The sequence below is a fragment of the Protobothrops mucrosquamatus genome, unplaced genomic scaffold (assembly GCF_001527695.2).
Source record: "Protobothrops mucrosquamatus isolate PMUCROS unplaced genomic scaffold, P.Mucros_1.0 scaffold829, whole genome shotgun sequence".
Lineage (NCBI taxonomy): Eukaryota > Metazoa > Chordata > Lepidosauria > Squamata > Viperidae > Protobothrops > Protobothrops mucrosquamatus.
Window position 1 is genome coordinate 32369 of NW_015387089.1, and position 25588 is coordinate 57956.

The window sequence follows — 25588 nt, forward strand, 5'->3', positions numbered from 1 at the left end:
TGACCTTAAAACCAATGAAATAAATTTGAATAGTCTGTAGTAAAGTTGTGAGACACCAAGAACAAAACTGAAGCTCCAGCAATGAGGGACCATCACTGAGAAAGCCCTGTTGCTTGTCTCTGCTAATCTAGCTGTTCTAACTGGCAGACTCGTGAGTGGAACTGCTGACTATTAACTAGCATTCAAGCAGGTTTCGGTAAGATAAAATAGTTCAAACCTTTTCATACAAGACAGTTAGAAATTCCTCTAAAATCAATTTGATACCCAATGCTGCTGACATCGATGAGATGCAAGTACTGTTTTCTATCCTGTACCAACCATCTGACGGCTGCATGCTTATACTGCCTGGACTTTCTTGCCTAATCTCAGACAAGACCGACAGGAAGTATATTTCAATAATCCTGATTCAAAACAGGGTTGCAACATATTACCTTGAAGTATTCACAGTTACTTTGCCACTGGGTTTCATAGATAACAAGACCAAGCAAACCCCCAAGGGGAACCCACAAATTCTTTATCTAATCTATGGAGAGGTGTGCAGTTGCATTTGTCTTTAAACATCATCTAGAACAACCTTCTTTTGCAAATGCACAAAAATGGATTAACTTTTAAATTGTTTTCCTATCTGCCCCCCCCAAAGAGTACCAAACTGTTTATTCAGGAGATCCACAACCTTTCTCAGATTCTTATGCGAGAAAGAAAAGCAAATGATAGATAGATAGATAGACAGACAGACAGACAGACAGACAGACAGACAGACAGACATGTAACTTATGCTTCCATATGTCTTGCAACAGTGGGGAAAAATACCCCCAAATTAAAACTCTCTGCACTCTGCAGATCAAAAGCTAGGGATTGAAAGAAGATTCTCTGGTGATCTAGATAAGGTAGAAGTTATTACAGTAATGGGTCTCCTAATTCCAAATCAGATAATAGAGACAGAGAATACTATGGTCAGCAGTGTCAAAAGCTAAAAAAAATATCAGCAAGACCCAGCAAGATCATTATTATTGAGTTTAGCTACTTTTTGCTTTCAAAACTGGTTAGAATCCAGAATGAAATGTCTTTAAATTAGTTTTTCATAAGAGTAGCCTGTTAGATCAAGTCAAGGCCCATCCTAATCCAGCCTTTTGATTGTCACAGTGGCCAACCTGAGGTTTCTGGAATGCTCATGCGCAGGAGGTGGGAACATTCTGCCTCCTACTCATTTCCCTACATATAGTATTTGGAAGCATGCTATTCCCAGTGTGATAGTAACACAGAGTCTTCAAAACTATTGGCTTTTGACCAATCTACCCTACATGAATTTATCAAATCTCCAAGTTTCTTTCGTCCATTCCAAATCTACTTCACTGGATAATTTTTAGTCCTAGTGTCTATTGAGTCTATTGAGAGCCTGATAAAAAAAATTCCTTCTTCGCTTCTACTCTCCAATCACACATTCCTCCTCAGCTGCCTTTTTTTCTAAACTGAGATGCCATGAGCATATTTGATTTTCCTTATAAGATGATTGAGCCCCCTGAATATTTTAATATCTGCTTTCTGCACTTTTTACAGTTCTATTATTTTTCAGATAATAATTGGCTATATTCAGTAATACTATTGACATATACATATAGATTGGTACAGTAGCACTGTGTCTTTATGGTCTTCTACCAAGACTACTTGAATTCTTCTTTTCAATGTTACTTGGGACTGGTGAGCCATTATCCACTATAGAACGTTGCTTTTAAAAGGATGGGAGATGAGATTATATTTGTACAAATTCAAGGGATATATAATATAGATATCTTTCTAAATTGTCTAAAAATTAGACAATTTCCTCCTAGAGAACATAAAGTAACTTATAGATAGTCCTCGATTTACTACCATAACTAGGATCGGAATTTCCATTGATGAACAAGGTGGTTGTTAAGTGAATCATGCCCAAATTCGCAACCTTTTTGTTATGGTTGTTAAGTGAATCATTGCAATTGTTAAGTGAGTCATGCAGTTGTTAAGTGACTCCATTTTCCCCCATGGACTTTGCTTGTCAGAAGCTAACTGAAAAGGTTGTAAATGATGATCACAGGACCTCAGGACATGCAATCATTGTAAATACATGCTGGTTGCCAAGTGCCCGAATTTGGGATGTTTGCGCTGGTCGTAAGTGTGAGGACCAGCTATAAGTCACTTTTTTTAAGTGTTGTTGTAACTTCAAATGGTCATTAAACAAATGGTTGTAAGTTGAGGACTAATTGCAGTGACATTCACATTTTAGGACTAGATCAGACATGTCAAACACAAGGCCCGGGGGCCGGATGCGGCCCGCGAAGTGGTTTCATGTGGCCCGCGAGGCCATCCTGGAAACAGTGAGGGAACGGCCCCCTCTGCCTTGGCCCTTGCCCAGGCCAGCTGGGAGCCAGTGTACAATTTTGTGGTGGCCATCTATGCTGAAACGCATTCAGTCTTAGCTCCATAAAAGCCCCCCCCCCCCGCATGGCCTGAGAGGAACAGTGAGGCTCCTCCAGTGGACCATGCCTTGGCACTTGCCCTGGTCCCATCCCCTTCTGCCAGAAACCCTCAGATCTGTCCCACTCCTGCCCAGGCCCCCACAGGCACCCTTGACGTGAACGATGTAGAGCTGGCCACACCCACCCAGTAGGCCACACCAACTCCACCCACGCCCACCCAGTAGGCTGCACCCACCCTGGCCACACCCACCCAGCCCCCTGAGGGCAACCACAATGCTGATGCGGCCCTCAATGAAATTGAGTTTGACACCCCTGGACTAGATTATCAACATATTTTTTTCTGGCAAGCGTCAACAACTATGAGAGACAAAAATCCATAGGGAAAACACTGTTTCCATAGCCATGTATCTCCAACTCCACTGATTCTTTTGATTCTATTATCTATAGCATTTAACACAGTCCAAAGATGAGTGATTTATCCTACAGTGGGATGCAGACTGAGCTCAACAACCAGCTAAAAGATCCAAAGTGAGTTGCAGTGATTTGACACAGGTTGAACTGAATTCTGAAAGCTTAGATGACCTGCAACTGTGCAGATACAATAACTAGGGAGAAATGTGTCCAGAATGTGGCTCTATGATTTTGTTTAACAAACTATGTGAACCCAGCCTTTGTGGTTTTGCTAAATATAGCTTAGAGTTTAGTACATTGTGTAAATCCAGCCAATACTAGTTTATTCAACAAACCATGGCTAAACAAACCTCAGCCTACTACAATATGAAAACCCATTCATTATCTCACTGGTGCCATCCATTTTTGTTCTCTTGTTTCTGCTGCTAAGACCATGGCTTAAAAAAAAAAACTGCTCGCAAATGCTTCATGGCTTTCGATGGCTCAATATTATGCAGTAATGTTTAGCTCCCTCTATCTTACTTGTCTGACACAGCCACCTGGTACTTGTTAATACATTTGCTGATAGCCAGGTGCTTACATAAACTGCAACCTGTTACGAACAGGTATTCATTTCAATTTAGAAGACTGCAATATTTTATGTGAGAACTCTAACATTTTACGGAGTTCCCTGAGGGAACGCTGTATATCCCCATTTTCTTGGGATCAGTGCATATTAACTGACACATGCTTTTGTCTGCAGTCAGGCTAGTTCTTGTTCAGCTTGAAAGCATTGCTTCAGCTTGCTTCTCACAACAGGGGCTGAAACTTTCTGAGCACCCAAACAAGCCTATTCAATGTGGGACTGAGTAGTGGTTGCGTAAAAAAAAAAAAAGGGCACAATGGACAAGTTTGACGACATTACAGCTGAGGGGAAAAATCATACAGTTGACTAATTTACTCCTTGGTGTGTTTTAAGAAAGAAACAGTACTGCTGCCAAGATTTACCATACATTTTATTGTACTTTACAGAGTTCAAAGTGCTTCATGAGCATTATCTTTGCAATCACCATTGCAATTAAAGAAGTGGTGGCCACTGTAATACTCAGAGTACAGGTGATTATTCAAAATGATTATTTTGTGATAGTGGGTCTCCTGTTTCACAAGTTGCTGCTTTACCCACCTTGTTCCTCTGTCTTGCAGTAATGCTCAGAACTACCTGTATGCATAGTCTGTGCTTTGAAAGGACTCTTCGATTATTAAAGGTAGGGGGACACTGTCACAGAAAAATGTGGCATACATCTTCATTATGCATATATCTGCCATTATACCTCTCCTGCATGCACTCCGAATATATGCCTTCTGGTAGAAATCCTCAAGCACCCAACCTGAAGTCATTTTTTTCCCCATTTTGGCTCAATACTGTCCCCCTGGATAGTCCTAAAACAAGAGTTAACCAAGCAACGTCCATAACTGGAATATTTCTAATGAGCTGTAGAAAAAAAAATATCTCCTGTGTTGACAGACTAAGGCACAGAGACCCGTAAGTTGAGTTTTACTTGTAATGACTTCGTGTGAATATGTTCATACCGGTATGTGTATCTGTGTTGGGGAGAGCAGCTCAGTAGAAACGATTTGCAAGGCTTTTTTTTCTTTCTGAGAGGCTTCACTTCTCAGTCCCGAGAATTGCCAGCGATCTCTCCATCCAAACCAGGGTTGACCCAGTTTTACTTTCACGAGGTCAGCCAAGGTCGGCTGTCATCTGCTGCGGCCCTTCTGCGGGGAGCCTTCGGCAAATCAACCCCCGACTGGCTTCTTGGGGGGTGTGTGTGTACTTAAGAAGGGGATGAAACGCAACCACATCAAATCGTTTCCAATTTGGACGGCACGGAGAAACGAGACGTATTCTGGCACTTCGTCCTAATCGCAGGGTAACCGTAGGCGCGGGATTCCTGCTTCCCCGACAGCGCTGAGCCCCAAACTCCTTGGGCGGCTGCTGGCTGCGAACCGGAGAACTGGGACCTTTCCCGAGGAGCCTCCCCTTTTGTGGGCAGGGCCAAGGAGAAACTCACCGCCGGGCACGGAGCGGGCGAGCCAGTGTTGAGAGCCAGTGCGTGTTTGTGAGACTCTCCAGCTGCGCCTGCCTTCGCCTGCCGGGGAGCGCAGCGTTCCCGCTCGCCCCCCCCCCCTCGCTCGCCCCCGGCTGGCTTCCCCGCGGTTTTCCAGAACGGGACGATGTCGTCGTCTTCCTCCTCCAAGGCGTGGAGCTTGGGGCGCCTGTCCCTTTCCTCCAGGAAAGGCAGCCTGAAGCCCTCCGCCCTGGAGCTAGCCGAGCACGCCCCCAACGCCCACTACGCGCCGTTTGCCGTCTCCGCGCCCGCCGGAGCCCAGGGCGCGAAGGAGCCGCCGACCAGCGGCGAAGTGGCCGAAGCGGCCACGGTAGTGATGAGCGCCGATTTCCCGCGCCCGCCGATCAGCCTGGACCCGCGCGTCTCCATCTACAGCGTCCGCAGACCTCTGCTCAGCCGCAGCAACGTCCAAGGCCGGGTCTACAACTTCTTGGAGAGACCCACCGGCTGGAAGTGCTTCGTCTATCACTTCACCGTGTGAGTCCCGACAACTTGTTTGCTCTCAACTCGCGCCGGCCGGTCCTGTGGCCGCTGCCGCCGCCGCCGCCGCCCCCTTCCTGCTCAGGGGAGGCGGCGGCTGACCTCTAACGTCCCTCTTTCCTTTCCTGGTGGCCTGCTTAAACCCCCGGAGTCCGGGGAGGAAACGGAGAGGGGAAGGCCAGCACACTTCGCTCCTGCCGTAGAAAAGGCGTGAAGGCGCTGGGAGGGTGGGCTGGAGAGAGAGAGAGAGAGAGAGAGAGAGAGAGAGAGAGAGAGCGCCCGGCCTCCCTCCCCGCTCTCCAGGAGTTGGAGATTGTGGGATGCCGGAGGTTCTGTCGCAAGTGTATAGCCGGGGAGCTCTTCCTCCCGCGATTGACGTAGCCCCTTGTCTGCTGTCAGAAAGGAGTCTCTCGCGCCCCCCCCCGAGATTAGTGGGGTGGAACTTAAGGGGGGGGCAGCCTGATGCGGGAGGGCCAGCTACACACTGGGCTCGCTCCCCCTCCCCCCCCTCCGTTTCCTAACTGCACTTGGGCTGCCCAATACTTCATCCTTCAACAGAGTGTAAAAATACCGCTCAGGCAGTAGTAAGTCAGTCCGCTGGAGTTCAGCTCCTGGGCAATTGTAAACAGGGTTGAAAGTGCAAGCGTGTGCCCTGACTTCTGTCACGGCTAAGTTGTAAAGCACATATGAGTAAGTGTTCGTGTGCAACTGCCTAGATTGAGGGCTCTTTCGGCACTCCGGTTGCACAAATTCTGCAAATCCTGTCTGTAAGATATGCACAGTACGGAAAAGAACCGGGCAGATAAAGACTCTTGTTTTGTTCCAGTCATTCATAATCCATTTAGCAAAGCAAAGTACAAGGTGCTAAGAAGTTATACTTGCTGTTGTACCGGAGCCAATATTTTGTTGTCCATGGGAAGGAACTTTTAAGTCATCTGCCAGAATCAATTCATTATTTGGAGCTGAGAGGCCTTAACTGCACAGTGCACATATACTTAAGTTTAAAAAAACAATAGGGAAAAACTGATTTTTGAACTCACTGGGTTAGAGTGATGGAATGGTAACAAACTATGTTTAATCCTTTCCTTCATCCTTTTTCTGCTCTAGATTGGCCTACCTGCAGTACACATATATTTCCTATTCCATAGTGTTCTCCCTTATATTTAAAGAAGAGAAACTTATTTTTTGAAACTTATAGGATAAATGCCTCTTTCTCACTCGCTCCTGTCTACCCTGAATTTCTCCGGATTTCCTCTGTAAAATTGCTAAACTTGTGTTTCCCTTTTCAAATGTGCATGTGGAATGCCTGAAGTAGGAATCTGGAATGCACTGGAATAAAAAAGGGTATTGCACCAAAAGGGTCAGGAAAATGGTAGTTCAGAATGGGTAACTGATGGTAAGAATTAGCAAAAGAAAATCATTGTGTGTGTGTATGTTTTCATGCAATCATTAAGATCACACAACACACGTTCACGTTTATTTTACTGTGGTGATGCAGTGGTTAGAATGCAATACTGCAGGCTACTTCTGCTGACTGCCAGCTGCCAGCAGTTTGACCATTTGATTCTCACTGGTTCAAGGTTGACTCAGCCTTCCATCCTTCTGAGGTTGGTAAAATGAGGACCCAGATTGTTGGGGGCAATAGGCTGGCTCTATAAACCGCTTAGACAGGACTGTAAAGCACTGTGAAGCAGTATATAAGTCTTAAGTGCTATTGCTATTGCTACTGGCATACTAAACTAGCCACAGACCATAGTTTGCATTTGTGGCTTGTTTAGTTTACCAATATAAACCCACAACGGTTTATAAGCGATAAGCAACTGAAACAAACTGTGTTATGACTTAAAATGGTGTAGCCCAACAGATTGTTGACTTAAAACACTCTTTCATGAATAGCAGGTGATAAGGTCTGATCCTATTGCTATTTAAATAATCACATGCAACTGTTATCTTTCATTTAACCCAATTGAAGCAAGTCAGATGAAGACAAAAACTGTGATAATTAACCAAAGGTGCTTTTTCAACAGGCAACTGGACTTGCTTGTTTTTCTTTGAAGATGTTCCGCTTCTCATTCAAGAAGCTTCTTCAGCTCTGACTGGATGGTGGGATAATTAACCATCTTTTGAAGAAGCTTCTCTGTATTGCGATTGAAATCTACGTTCAAAACTTTGGTCATTTATATAAGAACACTATTTCCCCCTCCCAAAATATAAAAGTTGAATTGATTGGGTGAATATGACCTGACAAGTAAAGAAGGGGAAAGAATTATTCTGTCATATTAGTCTTTGGGTAATATTTTTAAAACAGAAAGGACTTTATTAACCATTTTCCTGTTACCAGTAATAATTTGTACTTTGCCTCTTGTCTGATTATTTATCTGGTAGGATTAGAAGTGGTGAGCATATGTAGCCTCATCAGAACACTGAAAGTTCTTTCTGCTCCATATACAGATTATACATATGCCAAGAATTGAGAGCATAAGTATATCCTGAAACACAGTAGGTTGCCTTTGACATTATGCTTAGGAGAAACATAAATGATTTGTTTCTTTATGTTGGTATATTTAAAATAGCAATTGTTACAAACCTTACAAAGCTGTTTTGAGCCATGACCTTAACAAGAGATATCAACAGTAGCAAAATAAAATGTACAACCTTTGCATGTAGAATTGTTATATTTGTCTAATCCAAGTCACTTATCAAGATGGGATCTTGGGTATAACACAAGAACACTGTGTATATTTGAGAAAGTAGGTTCAGATATTATGAGCGGATATAATTTTTTAACATAGAAGCAGCACTTAAGCAGCAAAACACCACTAGAATCTATTTGCAACAATGCCTCTGAACCCTACATATTCCACAGGCATGCTTAGACAATAAAGTAGTAGATGGTTGCCAATTGAGAGATAAGAGCATCTTGAAGGGATGGGCATGTGGAGCAACTTCATTGATTTACTAGCTAGTCTACTTTAATACCTGTATCCATCCAGTTATAGATGCCTGTCAAATGCCCAGCTCTTCGATAGCTGTTTCAACAAAAAATAATTCTTCTAAGCATGTTTTTCACAGTATTCTTTAACAAGATTTATTACACTGAAAGGGTATATGGGTTTTGGGTGATTGAACCATTTCCTATTTAGAGTCAACTTATTCCCAAATTTATTAGACCAGAGACTTTGTTAGTTTCTTCCTAATAGCTTTCCAATAATTGGCAAAGAGATGGTTCTTTTCACTGATAATCGGTGAGCTTGCAAAGTAATTGGCTATTTACAAAACTGCCTTCTGAATTCTTATCAGTTTGGTTACATCATTACATCAATATTGCAAGCCGGTTCAATTTGATTTTTTTTTAAAATCAGTTTGATGAAAAGGGCCTTTGAGTGGAAAAGCCCTGCCAGACTGTCGAACTGATTTGAATCCATCTGACTCAATTCAATCTGAATTGTTGATCCAGTTTATAAAGTCAGCTCAATTTAGTGATTATATTAACTGCCTAACCGTTATATGTCCAAAATGAACTTTTGCACCGCATAGACCTGCTACTTTCCCCACTGCCCCATATTCCATCTCTTTAGTTAGCAACTGTGTGAAGCAGGTTTCATTCTCATTATGGGTCCCCCCCCTTCTTCTCTATTATTTTAGGATTTTCTTTGTTATAAGGTTTTATGATGGTTCTGATGTTGTTTTTCTTTTGGTATTTCTGGAATGCTTGCCTTTTAATATAAACTTATAAATGGATTATATTACAAATGGTACTCACAGTTTGAGCCCTGGAAATAGATATAATTTATGCTTTGTTATATAAATCTACATAATCCTGTGAAGGAAAATAGTCCAGAGCTGGGACTTCCATAAATTCTGGATGCAAAAATTTCTGATTCTATGAATTGATATCACCTGATGGTGAGATGGGTGATGATAGATAGATAGATAGATAGATAGATAGATAGATAGATAGATAGATAGATAGATAGATAGATAGATAGATAAAAATATCACAAGAGGAATGATTGATAACTCTATTTTGTTACTTTCTGTTTTGAAAGATTAGCAAGATGTTGAAAATGTGTTTATTTTTATTTATTATTACATTTGTTTCCCTCCATAATCTCAAAAGGCTTTTGGGATTTTAATCCAGCTATAGATGTGTTAATTCACGTTCACATACAAAATATTCTATATTTTGTATGTGAATGTTAATTAACACATCTATAGCTGGATTAAAATTAGAAACATATATAATGGGGTCCTGCAAGTAACTTGGTGCCAAGCCATGAAGGGTTATTGTCAGCCCCAGTGGATATACCAGACCAGAAAATCAACTCCAGAGGAAGGCTAATGATACTTTTACTGTGGCTGCCTATAATAACAAAATTTTGCAAGTCTGATTCACTCCAGTGAAATCTAGCTGAGTCACTTCCAAATGTTATCTCGACATAAAAGTGCTTCAGATCCTTTCGCCTAAGTCAGGGGTATTCCTGGCTCAGGAATTCTGGGAGTTGAAGTCCACGAGTCATAAAAGAGCCAAGATTGCCTACCCCTGACCTAGGTAATAGTTCTTGCATATTTCCATCAAGATCATCTATCTATAGCTTTATATAGATAGCACTTTAGTACAGCAATTTAATTTTACCTGAAAATTCATTTTAGGGCCTGCAGCACAGTTGTGGCGTTCTCTTACTGGGGCAGACTAGCTAATATGCACTGGCCAATTCACATTTAAACCAACTGCAGCTGCTGGGTGGTCTTAAAGGGAACACCATGTAGACCACGGGTGTCAAACTCGATTGCGTCACGTGACATATCGTGATGTTTTTTTGCCTTTGCGGAGCTGAGGTGGGTGTGGCCTGTACATGACGTATCTGGCCCGCGGGCTGCCAGTTTGACACCCCTGATGTAGACCATGCTGAAGAATCCCTGACTGGCGATGAGAAAGGCATGAGTTACTGTAGTGAGGAAATGAAAGGAGAAGGAGTTTGACAGATCTGAACATTTATAAATCCACTGTTAATGAGAAACAAAATGCTGGACATACTGCAATATGTTCTACATGGGGCTGTCCAAGAAGCTGCAACTTGTCTTGATGTGGCAGTACACACAGTGATAGATACCCTACGTTTACCCATGTAACACCTCTGTTGTGTGAGCAGCACTGGCTTTCGGTTACTTTCCAGGTGCAGTTAAAGGTGCTGGTTATTACCTTTAAAGCCCCATTTGGCATAGGGCTGGGGTAGGCAATCTTGGCTCTTTTATGACTTGTGAACTTAACTCCCAGAATTCCTGAGTTGAAGTCCAGAGTCATAAAAGAGCCAAGGTTGCCTACTCCTGGCATGGGGCATCTATTGCCTTTCCCAAAGGACATCGATCCATCCTACCAAATTGGATAGGGTGGACATGCTCCTAATCACTTCTCTTATAACACTGCCACTTTAGGAAAGCTAGGAAGTGTGCCTTTTCCATGGCAGTCCCTGCCCTGTCCAACACCTTTCCCTCTGACGTTCGGCAACCCACTCCCCTCCCAGCCTTCTGTAAAGCTTTGAAGACTTGGCTTTTCCCACAAGCGCTGGAATAGGTGACTGCATGTTGGAAGCTTAACCTGGTGCCAGTTTTTTGTTTTAAATGTTTATGGTTTTAGTAGTTTTGACATGACTTTTGTATTACTTTATTATTGATATTGTCTTAATTCTTGGTTGGGAACTACCCAGAGTTCGGTATAAGATGGGTGACTATATACATTTTCTAAATAAATACACAAATAAATAAGTCCCACTTAATCTGTATTTCTATAGCCCTCCAGTCCAATGCATTTAAATGCACACAAGTTGTTTCAGATCTCTGAGCAGATAATAGCAGTGCCTTTCCTTGGTGGTTGCTAATGTATTTAGTTCATTTTAATTTGCTCTCTGTTAAAAGTTACCCTGAAGTGTCACACTGACCACAGTTAGAAGTTGTTAAACTGTTTTAAAAGATAAAATAAAATAAGACTCTGTTCTATCATGGGAGCTGAAAAGTCTCTACTTCAGTGGTTGTCTCATCAGTGAAATAGTTAGATGTCCTTAAACAAATCCATCTATAGTATAATCTATAATTTGGGAGCATTATTAACAGGGCAGCATGAAGGTTTATATAATATGAAGTACTTGAGTTCCAAAGACAAGATTGTTATTGATATTCCCAACCTATTAACTTTTTATCAAAGTTTGTAAGATAATATTAATACAAATAATGATGCATAATTTATTCATATTTATAAATATATACAAAACTTAGGCCTGATTGGATTTGTTATGACTCATTCTCCAACACTTAAGAACTTTAAGATACCCAAGTGTTATTTAGTTCCACTGGTTTCAGTAATCCTTAAGCACTTTACATTTAATTGGGTTGTTTCTATTATACAGCAGTAAGGAAGGAGGAAATGTTTGGGATCCATAATCAGCTATTGGCTCCAGTGAATTTCATAGTGAAGCCTCTTACTGATTTCAGTTTGGCTTAGTTATATTCATTGTGTACAGGAAGAAAATAGCTCAAAATTTTGAGAAAGTTGAAGCCTATCCACACCTTTCTCAATCTTGTGCCCTCCAGATACATTGGATTATAGCTGTTCTCTGCATGTGTCCTGTAAGATATAAAATTATATGACTGTTTTCTATCTTGTTTCTCAGTCACATTTATCTTCTGAACAACCCTGTAAAGCAAATCACATTGTGGGCAATTGTAGTGGAGTTTTGCCAAATGAATATTGTCTGAGATCTCTTTTCTCTAATTCAGTCTGGGATTCAACCCAAACAATCACATATAATAGAAAAGACTTTGTTTTTAGAAACCATGTCTCGTATTTCACGCCATCTGTGCTGAATTCTGAAGTAAAGGCAAACTCTTTATATTTATTTTGCTAAGTGCATAAACCACTTTTTGTCTAGAAGAGATTTGAGGGTGGCAGTGTTATAAAAAGATAAGTTCTGCACAACAGCAACAATACCATGTGACATAGCGAAACATGTGTAATAGTGCTTCAACATAATGATAGGAAAGTTCAGCTGTTAACTAGCAGTTCACAAAGGTGTTCATGAAAAATTCACAGGCTGGAAATGCTAAAAGAAAAAGCTAATGAAAACCCTTCACCTATTTCATTTGTTTGCGTTCAGGAAATAAGATCAAGTCAGGGCACACTAAATATGTCTTCTCTAATTAGGTCGAATATGATTCACTAGCTGATTGCAAGGTTGATGTGAGACTGTCATTAAATCATTCCACTACACAGGAGAAGATTATTTTCCTGGTTTGGTATAGTTCCAAACAGGTTATTTGGCATTTTAAGGAACCAATCATGTGTTCTCATTTCTTTGCAAGCAGGATCAGGGTCAGTATAATTATGTGAATACCAAACATGAACATTCTCAGGTATAAGTCAAGCGGTAACTAAATTTCAGAAATACCTATTTTCTGAGCAATACTGGAGGCGCCAGTCTATTGCTCCAACAATTGCTGCTTGAATAAATACACATATAGCTTTTCTACAGGCAAGAAGAATACTGGGGATTAACCCTGCATCAAAAATAGGAAACAATGAATACTGTATGAATTCTGGAAAGCAAATTGTCACACTTATTACAATACAGATAGTCTTCAACTTATTATCACAACTGAGCCCAAAATGTCTGTTGATAAGCAAGACTGTTGTTAAGTGAATTTTGCCCCATCTTACTGCCTTCCTTGCCACAATTGTTAAATAAATCATTGCAGTTGTTAAGTTTGTTACATGGTTGTTAAGTGAACCTGGCTTCCCCATTGACTTTGCTTGTCAGAAAGTCACAAAAGATGATCACATGACTCTGGGACACTGAAATGGTCATAAATATGAATAGAGAACATAGAATAATAGTTGCCAATAATAATAGTAACAACCAGTAATAACCAACAATAATAATAACCAGTTGCTAAGTGACCGAATTTTAATCACGTGATCATGGGGATGCTGCAGTGGTCATGTGAAAAACATCATAAGTCACTTTTTTCAGCGCCATTGTAACTTTGAACGGTCACTACATGAATGGTTGTTAAGTTGAGGACTACCTATGTGCAATCTTGGCCCAATGGACGTTTTTAATATAATATATAAACCTTGGAGTTGCATAGACACTACTTAACTCTAATTTAAATGAAGTCTGTTCAGAATTATGCATCTTTTAATTTTCCTCATTTCTCCAGTCCCACCTCCAGTGCTGCTGAAAAGCTCTTTCAAGATTGGGTGATTTGGAGACATGTCTCTTGTCACATTTGTCTAATAAAGATCCACCCATGTATAGATGGAAATGCTTTGATCTCCCAGTGGAATATACTCAACTATAGGAGATAATAACTAGTTTAATTTGCAATATTGAATACTTTGCAAAGATAGAGAAGATTTCTGAAGTGGTCAATTTACTGTGTAATTTAAAATAAGTTGGTATATAATTGGACAGAATTAAAAATATTGAAGTCTGATTGATCACACTTGGATTGAGTAAAAGATACACTAGATTCTACCACAAGGTAGATTAAAATGTAGTTGGATTTGCTACTTATCTAGCCATGGTGTAGTCCCATGTGTAAACAGAACAGAAGTAAAATAGTAGAACAATAAAATATACAATGAAAACACAGCAAGAATACATCAATATGATAACCAAAAGAATTCTCATTAGCCGTAACGGAAAAAAAACGAAATATAATATGTGACATGTATCTTATCATGATGATACAAAATTAAGTAAATCAGAATTAAGTTTTCTTTGATTTCAGTGTACTACTTCAAAATGAAAACCCCATTAATTTGTTACAAGTATTGTTATGCTACTTTAATCACCAGGTTCTAAACAGCTTACTAGCAACAGCATATGATATATATAACAATATAGTACAGAAGAAAAAAGTGCCCAAAGTGTCAATATATAATATATAGCAATACAGTAAAGAACAAAAGTACCAAAAGTATTAATATATCAAAAATGAAAGATGCAATTAGCAGTTATAATATTAGGTCATAAAAGCACAATGTCTATATCATCAGTCGGATTTTCCCCAGTCTTAGGTACCTCTGCATTTTGCCTTCAGTCCCCAAATATGCTTTAAAAAGCTTCCCGAATGATAGAAATTAGGGTGCAATTCTTATATCTGGTGGGATGGCTTTCTACAGGAGGGGAATGCCTGCAGAAATATATATATTTAAATATATATATTTAAGTCTACTTAAGATTTTGAAATGGCTCAGATAGAAACCTCCCTAATTCACTGGGATATAAGAAGGAAGAGGACATACAGTACAGTCAGACATACAAGATACTGTTATTATAGGCAATCTCAATAAACATAGTTCTAGACTTCCTGTGGAGTTGAGTTCCTTGTCTTGTCTATCTAGTGGGGCTGACAGAGTATCAGAAAGTTGTGTATGTATGCAGATTATTTGTTTGTTTAAAAAAAAGCAGGGTTGTCATAAACAAAATTAAATAAAGTCATAAACCATTCCTTGGGATATGGCTTGAAACTATCATGGATGGGCAACTGGAAGACGTTTGAGCTCATCTAATAAATGAAGAAACCCGCCCAAACATTTTGACCTGCATCTCTCCCTGTGATGTCCCATACTATAATCCTTGAAGTAAAACATAATCCAAAGTGTATCCTGCCTCCCAACCAGAAAGAGATTGTACAAACCTGTCCTAAAGAGATTTCTTATTCCTATTTTCTTCTTAACTATCTTCCAGACTTTGGGGCACCCTAATGTTCCTTGTGTATTAAGAACCCTGAATTCACAAAATACATTAAGCCAGAAAATGTTCGATTTTGGCTTAGCAGATCATGTGAAACTCCCAGATTGTAATTTATTCACCAAATTATGGTTAAACAAAGCATAGTTCACTAAGATATGCCAAAACCAGCCCATGAGAGGGTTTGTTCATCTTCCATACAAGTCAGAAAGGTGCAGGAAAAGGCTTACTTAGAAAGTTAGTCTAAATTAATTGTATGCAGAAGATCATGAATTGCCTTTTTTGTCATTTTTGTTCAACAGGATACATGGAGCACGCATTTATTTCATGAGAGTATTTTTAACTCCTTTTCTCTATCATGCATCTTTCATAGTTTTCCATATTCAGTATATTTCTATACATTATAGGTTATTTATAGCTTTTATCTATATTCTCCAGATTCTGTATATTGTATACATAATTAAACCCAGTGGGAAAGTGGTATGTATTTTCTCTGAAAGAAAAAATAGCCTCTAATTGAGATTCTCTTTGGTTAAAGCCTAGAACCTCAATCTTTCTGTTTCTTTTAAAATGCTTTAAGAACCTGCAAAGTATTTTGAAACAGGATTTCCCCCCCTTTTATGGGAGAATGTTAAAGAAGCAGGCACTTAAGATTACAATAAATGAAAAACAGTGGGAGTTTACTGACTTCAAAGGGATAGGATTGCCTCCTCAAACCCAGAAAAGTCCAACATTAAATTCTGACTATGGGAAATGGAAATGTGTGAAAATAGGTCACTGAACTGTAAAAGTGAGATAATAAGTCTCATATGTTTTCCTTGTGACCCTTTAGCAATTAGAGAGGAAGACCATCCACAATTATCTCTGTGTGTCCTATTTTCAGTTTTAATTTTTACTGTTATATGATTGTTTTCATTGCGTCATTTTGTTTTCTTATTGCCAACTTGGTTAATTAGTTTTCTTTGATCAAATGTGTCATTTCATTTAGCAGCAACAACACTTGCAAGTATTTTTAGTTCACTTTTTTTCTCCTGTACAGCCTGACATGTGAGTTGCATACCCGCCAGGTTATTATGCTATCATAAAAGGAAACATGGACACCTCAAATGGAATGAATGTATAAAAGATGAGTGGAGTGTGAAACTGCAAATAAATATAAACCTTTGTCCCTTTCCCTTATTCTACAAATCAAATCTCTTGTTGTTTTTTGACAAAATAGAAGTTATAACTGAAAACGGAAATCTGTCTCACTTGTTAGAATATTTTCATACTTTTCCCTCATGTGCTCTAAATAGAATAGAATAGAATAGAATAGAATAGAATAGAATAGAATAGAACAGAGCTGGAAGGGACCTTGGAGGTCTTCTAGTCCAGCTCCCTGCTCAAGCAGGAGAACCTATATCATTTCAGACAAGTGACTGTCTAGTCTGTTCTTAAAAACCTCCATGGATGGAGCGCCCACAATTTCTGAAGGCAAGCTGTTCCACTGGTTAATTGTCCTCACTGTTAGCAAGTCTATCCTTAATTCCAGGTTGCTTCTCTCTTTGGTCAGTTTCCAACCATTGCCAGCAAGTGTCCAGAGTTTTAGGAACAGGTCTTTTTCATAACTGATCCTTCTAATTGTGGATACCAGAAAATGCATCGTCAATGTTTCAACATATGAATTGGCTTTTTCCTTCTCTATTATCCTTACACTTACAATTAGCTTCAGACAATAATATCACAGGCATATCTTCCTCTTTTGTATCTTAGTGGCACCAATTTAATACGTAATTTTCATTTCTTTGTTTGTGTACTGTCGGTGTGTTTTTTTTCCAGATGAATGGATCTGCAGTATGTTTAACAAAATGTTGCATTTATGAAAAAACAATGTATTTCCATAGGGCTTTGAGCCAGTTTGAATCTGACTCTGGCTCTACCTGATTGCATGACATCAACTTTGCATTCGTTTTGTTTTTCCCCTCTTCTCAGTTTATTTGAAAGCATAGCAACGTTGGCATTTTTGTTTGCACAAAATTTTGGGAGTGGTGTGCATCTCACTAGGAGGATTTCCCATGTTGTCCTTACCCTGTATTCAGTTGAGTCTTCTTTTATTTTTCTGTCTCCCATAGACGTTCAGTGTCCATTTCCAGCAACTAAAGTATGCACTCATTCTATCCCTCATTCTATCCTTTGGAATGGTTCTGGGCATTGCTTTTCCATGTTCTATGTTTGTTTTTTGGTCATTTTATCTGAAAAGCAGAATGGGAGGATGGACTTCACTTTCATCACCTAGTTATTGGTGTGACATATCTTAATTTCTGCCTCTCTGTATATAATAGCTAAAGCTGACTGCGTGAACATACATTCCACACTCCTTGTTTTCTTAAAGAATAAATTATTGAAGACAATAATTTCTCTATAAAAGTTTAGAATGTCCCAAATAATTAGAAACTTTGAAATATAGGTAACATTATGTATCCTACCTAGGGAGCAGCACCCTATACTGTATTGAGTTGTGCTTCGTTTGTTCTGTATCTTATGATGTTACAGCATAAATATATGATAGCCATTTATCTATAGTAGATGCTTTCCAGACATTTAGAAGAGAGGATAGATTTTTGTTTACCATGTACGAACTTTACTTGACTTTCAATTTCTTATCATTAGCTTGCCAAAATGTGGTGACTCTTCCCCTAAGTCAGGGGTATGCATCCTTGGCTCTTTTATGACTCGTGGACTTCAACTCCCAGAATTCCTGAGCCAGCATAGCTCAGGAATTCTAGGAGTTGACGTCCACGAGTCATAAAAGAGTCAAGGTTGCCTACCCCTGCCCTAAGTGCTGGGATAGGGTGAGGTTGGACAGTGATTGCAATGGAGCAGAAGGATTGTGGCACCAGGTTTTTGTTTCTATTGTACTTTGGTTTTACTATTGTTGTGAGTTCCCAGAGTTGTGTCTTTTAAGATGAGTGGTTATATAAGTCTTTCAAAGGAATAAATAAACAAAATAAATTAATCAAAAGCTTTTCTAATTCTTGCAAATAGAAGCAAGCGAGGGTTGCATCTAGTTTCCACTGTTTCTTTTTTTTAATTTCTAAAGTATTATAAAAAGACAGGTGCTTTTAGAATTAAAAGTGAGCAAAGAATCATGTATCAAGAGTGTGTACTCTTTGAAAATGGTATGGAAGAAATGCTTTGGAGCAAGTATGGAAAATTGGATCTTTCTGCTACTCAAAAAAGCATCAGCCATGTCTTTTCAGACTACCTACAAAACCTAAAAAAAAAACTTGGGCAAAAACCTGAAAAAGAAATAGCTATTTCAATGAGCAGCAGAAAGGTACTAATACACTTCTGAATAATTTTTGAAGCATGCATTCTGCAGGCTATATCTTTTGTACTTTTAATTTAGAATTAATTATTTTATACCAATGAAATGCAAAGAAATGAAATTAAAATTTAAGGGAAGGAAATACATGAAAAGACAGGCAATCCAAATATTTTCCCACTTGTAAATAGAACACATCTTATTAAGTATTTTTCTGTACAAAAAAGCTAATTGTGGCTTATTAACTAAGATTCTCTCAGTAAATAGATGAATAAGCTGAGATGATTTTTTAGTTAAAAGAAACTATAAACGGTTCCAATATTAAAATAGAGCTGATGATATTATCTAAAAAATCCATAAATGGTCAAGTTTGTGTAAATGTATAAACAGTCACCATAACAACATATTGTGTCCTTTGCATTTGTATCAAATTAATTCTTTCTGTATTTGCTATAAATGGAGCAATATAATAGCATACAAACTTATGTTTACTACTCAGTTTTCCTGCTGTTTTCATCTTGTGGTCAAAAAGAGTAAAAATTGCATGTTCTAATACAAAAGTATGACCATTGTAGTTGAAATTATTATAGAAACATAAAAAACATGTGATTAAGGAGAAATGTCAGAAACTGTAAAATGCATGTTCTCAAGTATTTCTCATAAGAAATGCTTATATAGCTAGGAGCAAAATATTTTACCTTTCTATGATGTTTACATTTTTACTTTCAGTAATGTTTCTTTTGGGAGAATACAGATTACTAAATAGCTAAGCCAGATTACTAATAATTTCAGACAGAATAAGTTTTGCTGTGTAGAAGATAAAAGTCTGTCAAATCAACATCACAAACATAATTGAGAGTAAACATTGCCTTCACCAAAAATCAGTGGGGAATGTATGTTAGAATGGGGTGGGATGATCCCAGAAATAATGAAGAGAAATTTTGAGGTTGGGGCAGCATACCTACTCTAGGTGACTCCAGAATGCAGATGGGAATTATACTGGTGGCAGTTCTATTTAAGTGCCAGGATGGGGTTGATCCCAAAGCCTGCTACTTCACTTTTCTAGCCTAGTTCTGAATTGTATCTATACCAGCATAAGGCTAGGTCAGGGGTAGTCAGCCTTGGCTCTTTTATGACTCGTGGACTTCAACTCCCAGAATTCCTGAGCCAGCTGTGCTGGCTCAGGAATTCTGGGAGTTGAAGTCCACGAGTCATAAAAGAGCCAAGGCTGACTACCCCTGGGCTAGGTTAACTAATTTCCTCCCATCTCTTTTAACTTTTTTTTTTTACGAAGAACACCAATGCAAAATTATTAAAAACAGTGGAGGAAAAAAAATTCCCTACCCATCTCTCACACAGAATAGAGGTAGACCCGAACATCCTGCCACTGGTGTTTGCAATTCCACAATTAGGGTTGTTCTTTCTACAAAATAAATCAGTGTAAGTGGAAAAGTTGATAGGATCTACCCAATACTAAAACAAAACTTGCTACTTATGGAATTTTATTTTTTATTTGTATCCCACCTTTATTATTTTTACAAATAACACAAGGTGGTGAACGTATTCTACGCACCTTTATTTTTCTCACATCAATAATCTTGTGAGGTGAGTTTTGGCTGAGAGAGAGAGTGATTGACCCAAAGTCACCCAGCTAGCTTCCATGTCTAAGGCAGGACTTGAACTCACTGTCTCCTGCTTTCTACCCTGGTGCTTTAACCACTAGACCAAACTGACTCTCATTTGCCAGTTTTTAAAATTTGCTATTTTTAAGATGTATTTATTTGATTGATTGATTGATTGATTGATTGATTGATTGATATGGTTATTCAATCCACAAAAATGACTCTGGGTGGCTTACAGTTGTTAATATTTGTGTGAAAGTATGTGTATGGCATGTTTAGATTATTCATTAAAAACATGTTCCTTTAATAGAGTTGGAAAATAAAATGTTAAAAAATAGCAATAGCAATAGAACTTAGACTTATATACTGTTTCACAGTGCTTTACAGCCCTTTCTAAGTGGTTTACAGAGTCAGCATATTGCCCACAACAATCTGGGGCTTCATTTTACCAACCTCAGAATGATAGAAGGCTGAGTCAACCTTGAGCTGGTGAGAATTGAACTACTGGCAGTCGGCAGGAATTAGCCTGCAATACTGCATTCTAACCACTGCACCACCATATGGAGTTTATGTTATAAGCAATGACTAGTATCTGGATTTTTCAAACAAATATAAAGCAGTCAAGAATTTAAAATGAACTATTCCAAGTCATTTATACGGGTATATAGGTAGGTATGTAAGTAGGTATCATATTTATATGGCCACCCATCTCACAAAAACATAATTCTGGGTGTCGGACAACAGTGACTGATGCTTCATTGATGCAGTTGTGTATATGTTTTTATAATTTGCTCAGATGTACTTATTATTTAGATATTGTGCTTTCAAATTCTCCTTCTACTTTCTTGAGCAGCTATCTTGATTTTGCAGTACTGTCCTAGCAGTTTTCAATTATCGTTTGCATTATTTTTGGCATTTTTATAGGACTTGTTCAGGATTGCTGCCTTATGAGTATCCAGTAACTATTGCTTCTATTCATCTTCTTAAGTACTTTTTGCTTTAGAACAAAATAGAAATTAATGTTAATCTAATTGTAAGAATATACTATGGACATAACAGTACAGATTCTAAAAGAAAATTTGAGTGCAGATCTTTGACTGATGAAAGGCTTCGAATGGTAAAATAATAGAATTTGGTACAGGTAGTCCTCGACTTACAAAACCATTCATTTAGCGGCTGTTTGAAGTTACAACCGCAATGTTGGAATGTTCCAGAGTGTCCTTGGGGATTAGTTAGTGTCTTTCACAACAATGAACCCCCTGTCAACAGTCTTGGTCATGGGCAAACACCAGCCAAGCATACATAAGTTCTTATCAGCTCTAGTTAGTCTGTGCATTAAAAAAAAAAAAAAGGCAATGTCATAAAAACCTTCAGTGGCTGGTAATTCCACAGCTCCCTGCTAGAGCTCAAAAGAATTCCCAAACAACACAAGGCCTCTTATCAGCTTAAATTGCTAGGCAGTGAAGAATTGATGTTTGTTCTACGTCACCCAGTCTTAAGAGCTGCGTGGTGGGTTATGCGGTAGAAATCCTGAAATGTTTAGCTTGTAGGTGTTCAGTGGAAATTGGAGAAACACGGTGTAAATGGTAATTTAAAACTTAAGTAGATGAATATAAAAGGAACGAAAGCTGTATAGGGTTTGCAGGGAGAATGACTGTTCATTTTGTACATTAAGTGTATAAACAGGAATTTATGTAATGCTGTTTCTGTTGGATAAACTGTTGTATTGTCCTTAAATCCAGTTTAATTTTAATCAAGGGAAATTTTATTAGTGACTACACAGTATTAGGGTATAATACTGAGGTGGCATCAGTTGTGCTGGTATGGCAAACTGGAGGAGGGGAGAGTGCATTCAGCCTGGCTCTCTTTGATCTCGTGTGTGTGTGTGTGTGTGTGTGTGTGTGTGTGTGTGTGTAAAGAATGAAGACCTGATCTTGGGAAACATAGAATAGAATAGAGCTGGAAAGGACTTTGGAGATCTTCTAATCCAGTGGTTCTCAACCTGTGGGTCGGGACCCCATTTGGGGTCGATCGCCCATTTCACGGGGGTCGCCAAGCAAGGCTGTCCGCCATTTTTTTGTCCTTTTTTTGTCCGCCATTTTTTTCCCCTTTTCCGGCGGGTGCCTTACCTCCCTTGGGCTGGGCCAGCTGGTGGTCGGCCTGCTCCGTCTCTGCCACTTGCCAGCTACGCCTCGGCTGGCGCAGGGGGCGGAACCACGCATGCGCAGCGCTCCCGGGCAGGGAAAGTCCTCGACTTACGACCGGTTGGGTAGTCCTCGACTTATGACCGGTTTAGTCCTCGACTTACGACCGGTTGGGGTCACGGCATTAAAAAGGTTGAGAACCACTGTTCTAATCCAACCCCCTCAAGCAGGAAATCCTATACCATCTCAGACAAGTGGCTGTCCAGTCACTTCTTAAAAGTCTCCAGTGATGAAGCACCGCAACTTCTGAAGGGAAGCTGTTCCATTGGTTAAATGTTCTCACTGTTAGGAGTAGAGATTGAGGCATTCCTACTAAACTAAGGGCAGACTCCCTCCCCCAAAGAGTGACTGGAGCTAAACCCAGCGGAATAAGAATCACCTTAAGACAATGTCTCCCATTTCCAGCCTCTGAGGGAGTCTGCCCTTAGCTTAGTAGGAATGCCTCAATCTCTACTCTCTCCCTACTTTTATTTAACATCTGTATGGAGCTACTGTGTGTCATTCATCAGCCATTCATCATATGGAGTGGAGTATCATCATTATGCTAATATTACTCAAATGTACATCTCTCCCTAAACAATCAAGTGATACTGTCAAGGTCTTTTTGAAGTGTTTGAAGGCTGTAGGGCAGGCATGTCAAACTTGCGACGTCACAGGATTTCGCACAACGTATCGCGACTTTTTCCCCATTGCCAGCAATGGGGTGGGTGCGGTTTCAGTATGATGCATCCGGCCCACGGGCCGGCAGTTTGACATGCCTGCTGTCATGACATGGATGAAGAAGAATGGACTTTAGTTTAACTCTAACAAGGTTTTTGTAATGGTATGTGAGAATAACATTAATGGAAGGAAAGAATAGATGAACAAAGCAAATTTGTTAATAGAAGGAAAGAATAGATGAACAAAGCAAATTTAAAATACAGGTAGTCCCCAAGTTACCACAGTTAAGCCAAAAATTTATGTTGCTAAGTGAAACATTTGTTAAGTGAGTTTTGCCCATTTTATGACTTTTCTTGCGATAGTTGTTAAGTGAATCACTGCAGTTGTTAGTAACATGGTTGTTAAGTGAATCCGGCTTCCCCATTGACTTTGCTTGTCAGAAGGTTGCAAAAGGGGATCACATGACCCCGAGTCACTACAACTGTCTTAAATATGAGTCACTTGCCAAGCATCAGAATTTTGATCATGGGGATCAGTTTTGACCATGAGGAGACTGCAACGATCATAAGTGTGAAAAACAGTCATAAGTCACTTTTTTCAGTGCTGTTATAAATTTGAATGGTCACTAAATGAACAGTTGTAAGTCAAAGACCACCTGTACCAAAAAGTAAAAAAAAGGAAGATAAAAAGGGATTTTTTAAAAAAACAACTGTTAAGTTTCTGACCTCCCTCTCTTCCTATATCTGCTAATGTGTGATGTTTATACACATTTAAACCCTTTACCAAACTGCGAGTGGCTATATTTGCTATGCTGCATGATATGTTGTATGTTTGGGAACCATTGTTGCTTAAATCTAGTTAAACTGTGTGTATTGTGTATATACACCATTAGTTTTGCCATTACTGCATCTTCTCCAAGCTTAAGTTCTCAGTCAGATATTGTTGATATTCTGTTTTTCTTCCAATGTTGAACAAAATTTATTCTTGTACAATCTTTTGGCTTGCCTGGGTCACATTGAATAAAGAGGAATTGACTTGGGCCACATATAAAACATATAGTTAATGTATATAAATAATTTTCTTTTTAAAATATTTTCATTACAATCTTGTGCATTACTAACTGTCCAGGGCTGCAAATGGCCACGAGCTGAGGGATGGAAATGCTTGCTCTAAAATCATGTATCTCGTTAACATTATAATGTTTCTTGAGGATTTTTTGAATTTATACCTAGTTAAAAATTGTGGTTTCATTTCAGATTTAAATTCCAAAATGAGGCTCAGTGAAAACTGGTGAATCTACAACCATCAGTTGAAGAAAATATTAGAAATAGTCCCATTTCATATGTTTCATGTTTCATTTAGCTCTCTAGAAGTTACAGAGAAAGATTGCTCTTCTCATAAGGCAAGAGTTGGATAACTTTTCATAAACCTTTATTCAACTGCATAAATCGTTTTGATAAATGACTCCTTTCTCCAGGATATATAATGTTCACATTTTTAGAATAGCTTCTCCCAAATTGGTGTCATCCAATTTGTGGAACTGCATCTTCTATTACCTCCAGGCAGAACCACTGGAAGATTTAGGAAAGGCTGATTTGCAGAATTTGACTAGAAATATTGTTATGAAATTGTACTTTTTTTTATTTCTGCCAAGAAATATCACAAATGATAATTAAGCAATAACACATTTCAGATTTACTGTAGGGCCTTTCAGCCTTTACTGAAACCTTTACTGGTAATGCTGATTAGTTAGTGGATATTTATATTTTGATTTTCATTGGAAAATTCAGAGAAGCAAAACTTCAGCACCCAGTGATTGTTTGCATCATTCATTGATTCAGTCCATGGTTGCTGAGCTTTCCATAAAACCAAGCAAAGACATTTCTCAGTCACCTTGGCAGGACCAACTATGAGTAAATCTGAGTGACTTTATCTGCCAGATGCCTGGAATATTCTTCACAGTGGCTCAGTAAATAGTCCTATGGACTGGACTTGTCCCTCCCAAGCAAGGAATAGGTCATTTGCAAAGGGGCTACTAGATGGCTGTTTCATGGAAATGATAAGAATGGGTTTCACTGCTTTTGTTCCCACAATGTAATCTCTAACGTGAGCTCTTACTCATGCTTGGTCAGTTTATATTTTGTCTCCCTCCAATGACATTCTTGCCACCTCTTCTGACATTTCATCTCCCACAGTTCTTAAGAAAACCAAAGAGACCCGGGAATTAACATACAGTGAGAAGCCTCGTAAGACATTGACTATAACCACCAAGTAGTCAATTCTCATATTCTCAAGGAATATCTTTTATAAATGGGCCAAAACAGGAGTATCAGGTTCATAATGAAGAATATGATATTTCGGATACTCTCGATTCCAAGTTATATAACGTCATAATTTACTAGTTTTAACTAGTTCTTTGAATTGTGTCTAGGAACAACATGGGAATCAGTTAAGTTAGTTGTACAAAGAATTCACCTACTTCATATGAGCAATCCTAGTCAGCTGTGTGGTCATAACCGTGTCAATTTCCAAGTAGTTTTGAAGGCTGTTACACATAGAATGGGTTACTAAATTTAACATCATTAAGAACACAT

The 25588-nt window shown here is 39.0% G+C and overlaps 1 protein-coding gene across 1 annotated transcript in view; it reads left to right on the forward strand.

Annotated features, from left to right (window-relative positions):
* Positions 1-5078: 5078 nt before the first annotated feature.
* The window catches only part of KCNQ1 (potassium voltage-gated channel subfamily Q member 1), a 106762-nt gene continuing 86252 nt past the window's right edge, over positions 5079-25588 (forward strand). The window contains exon 1 of the mRNA XM_029284686.1: positions 5079-5449. Within this exon, the coding sequence (XP_029140519.1) occupies positions 5079-5449 (371 nt within the window). The remainder of the gene's footprint in view (positions 5450-25588) is intronic.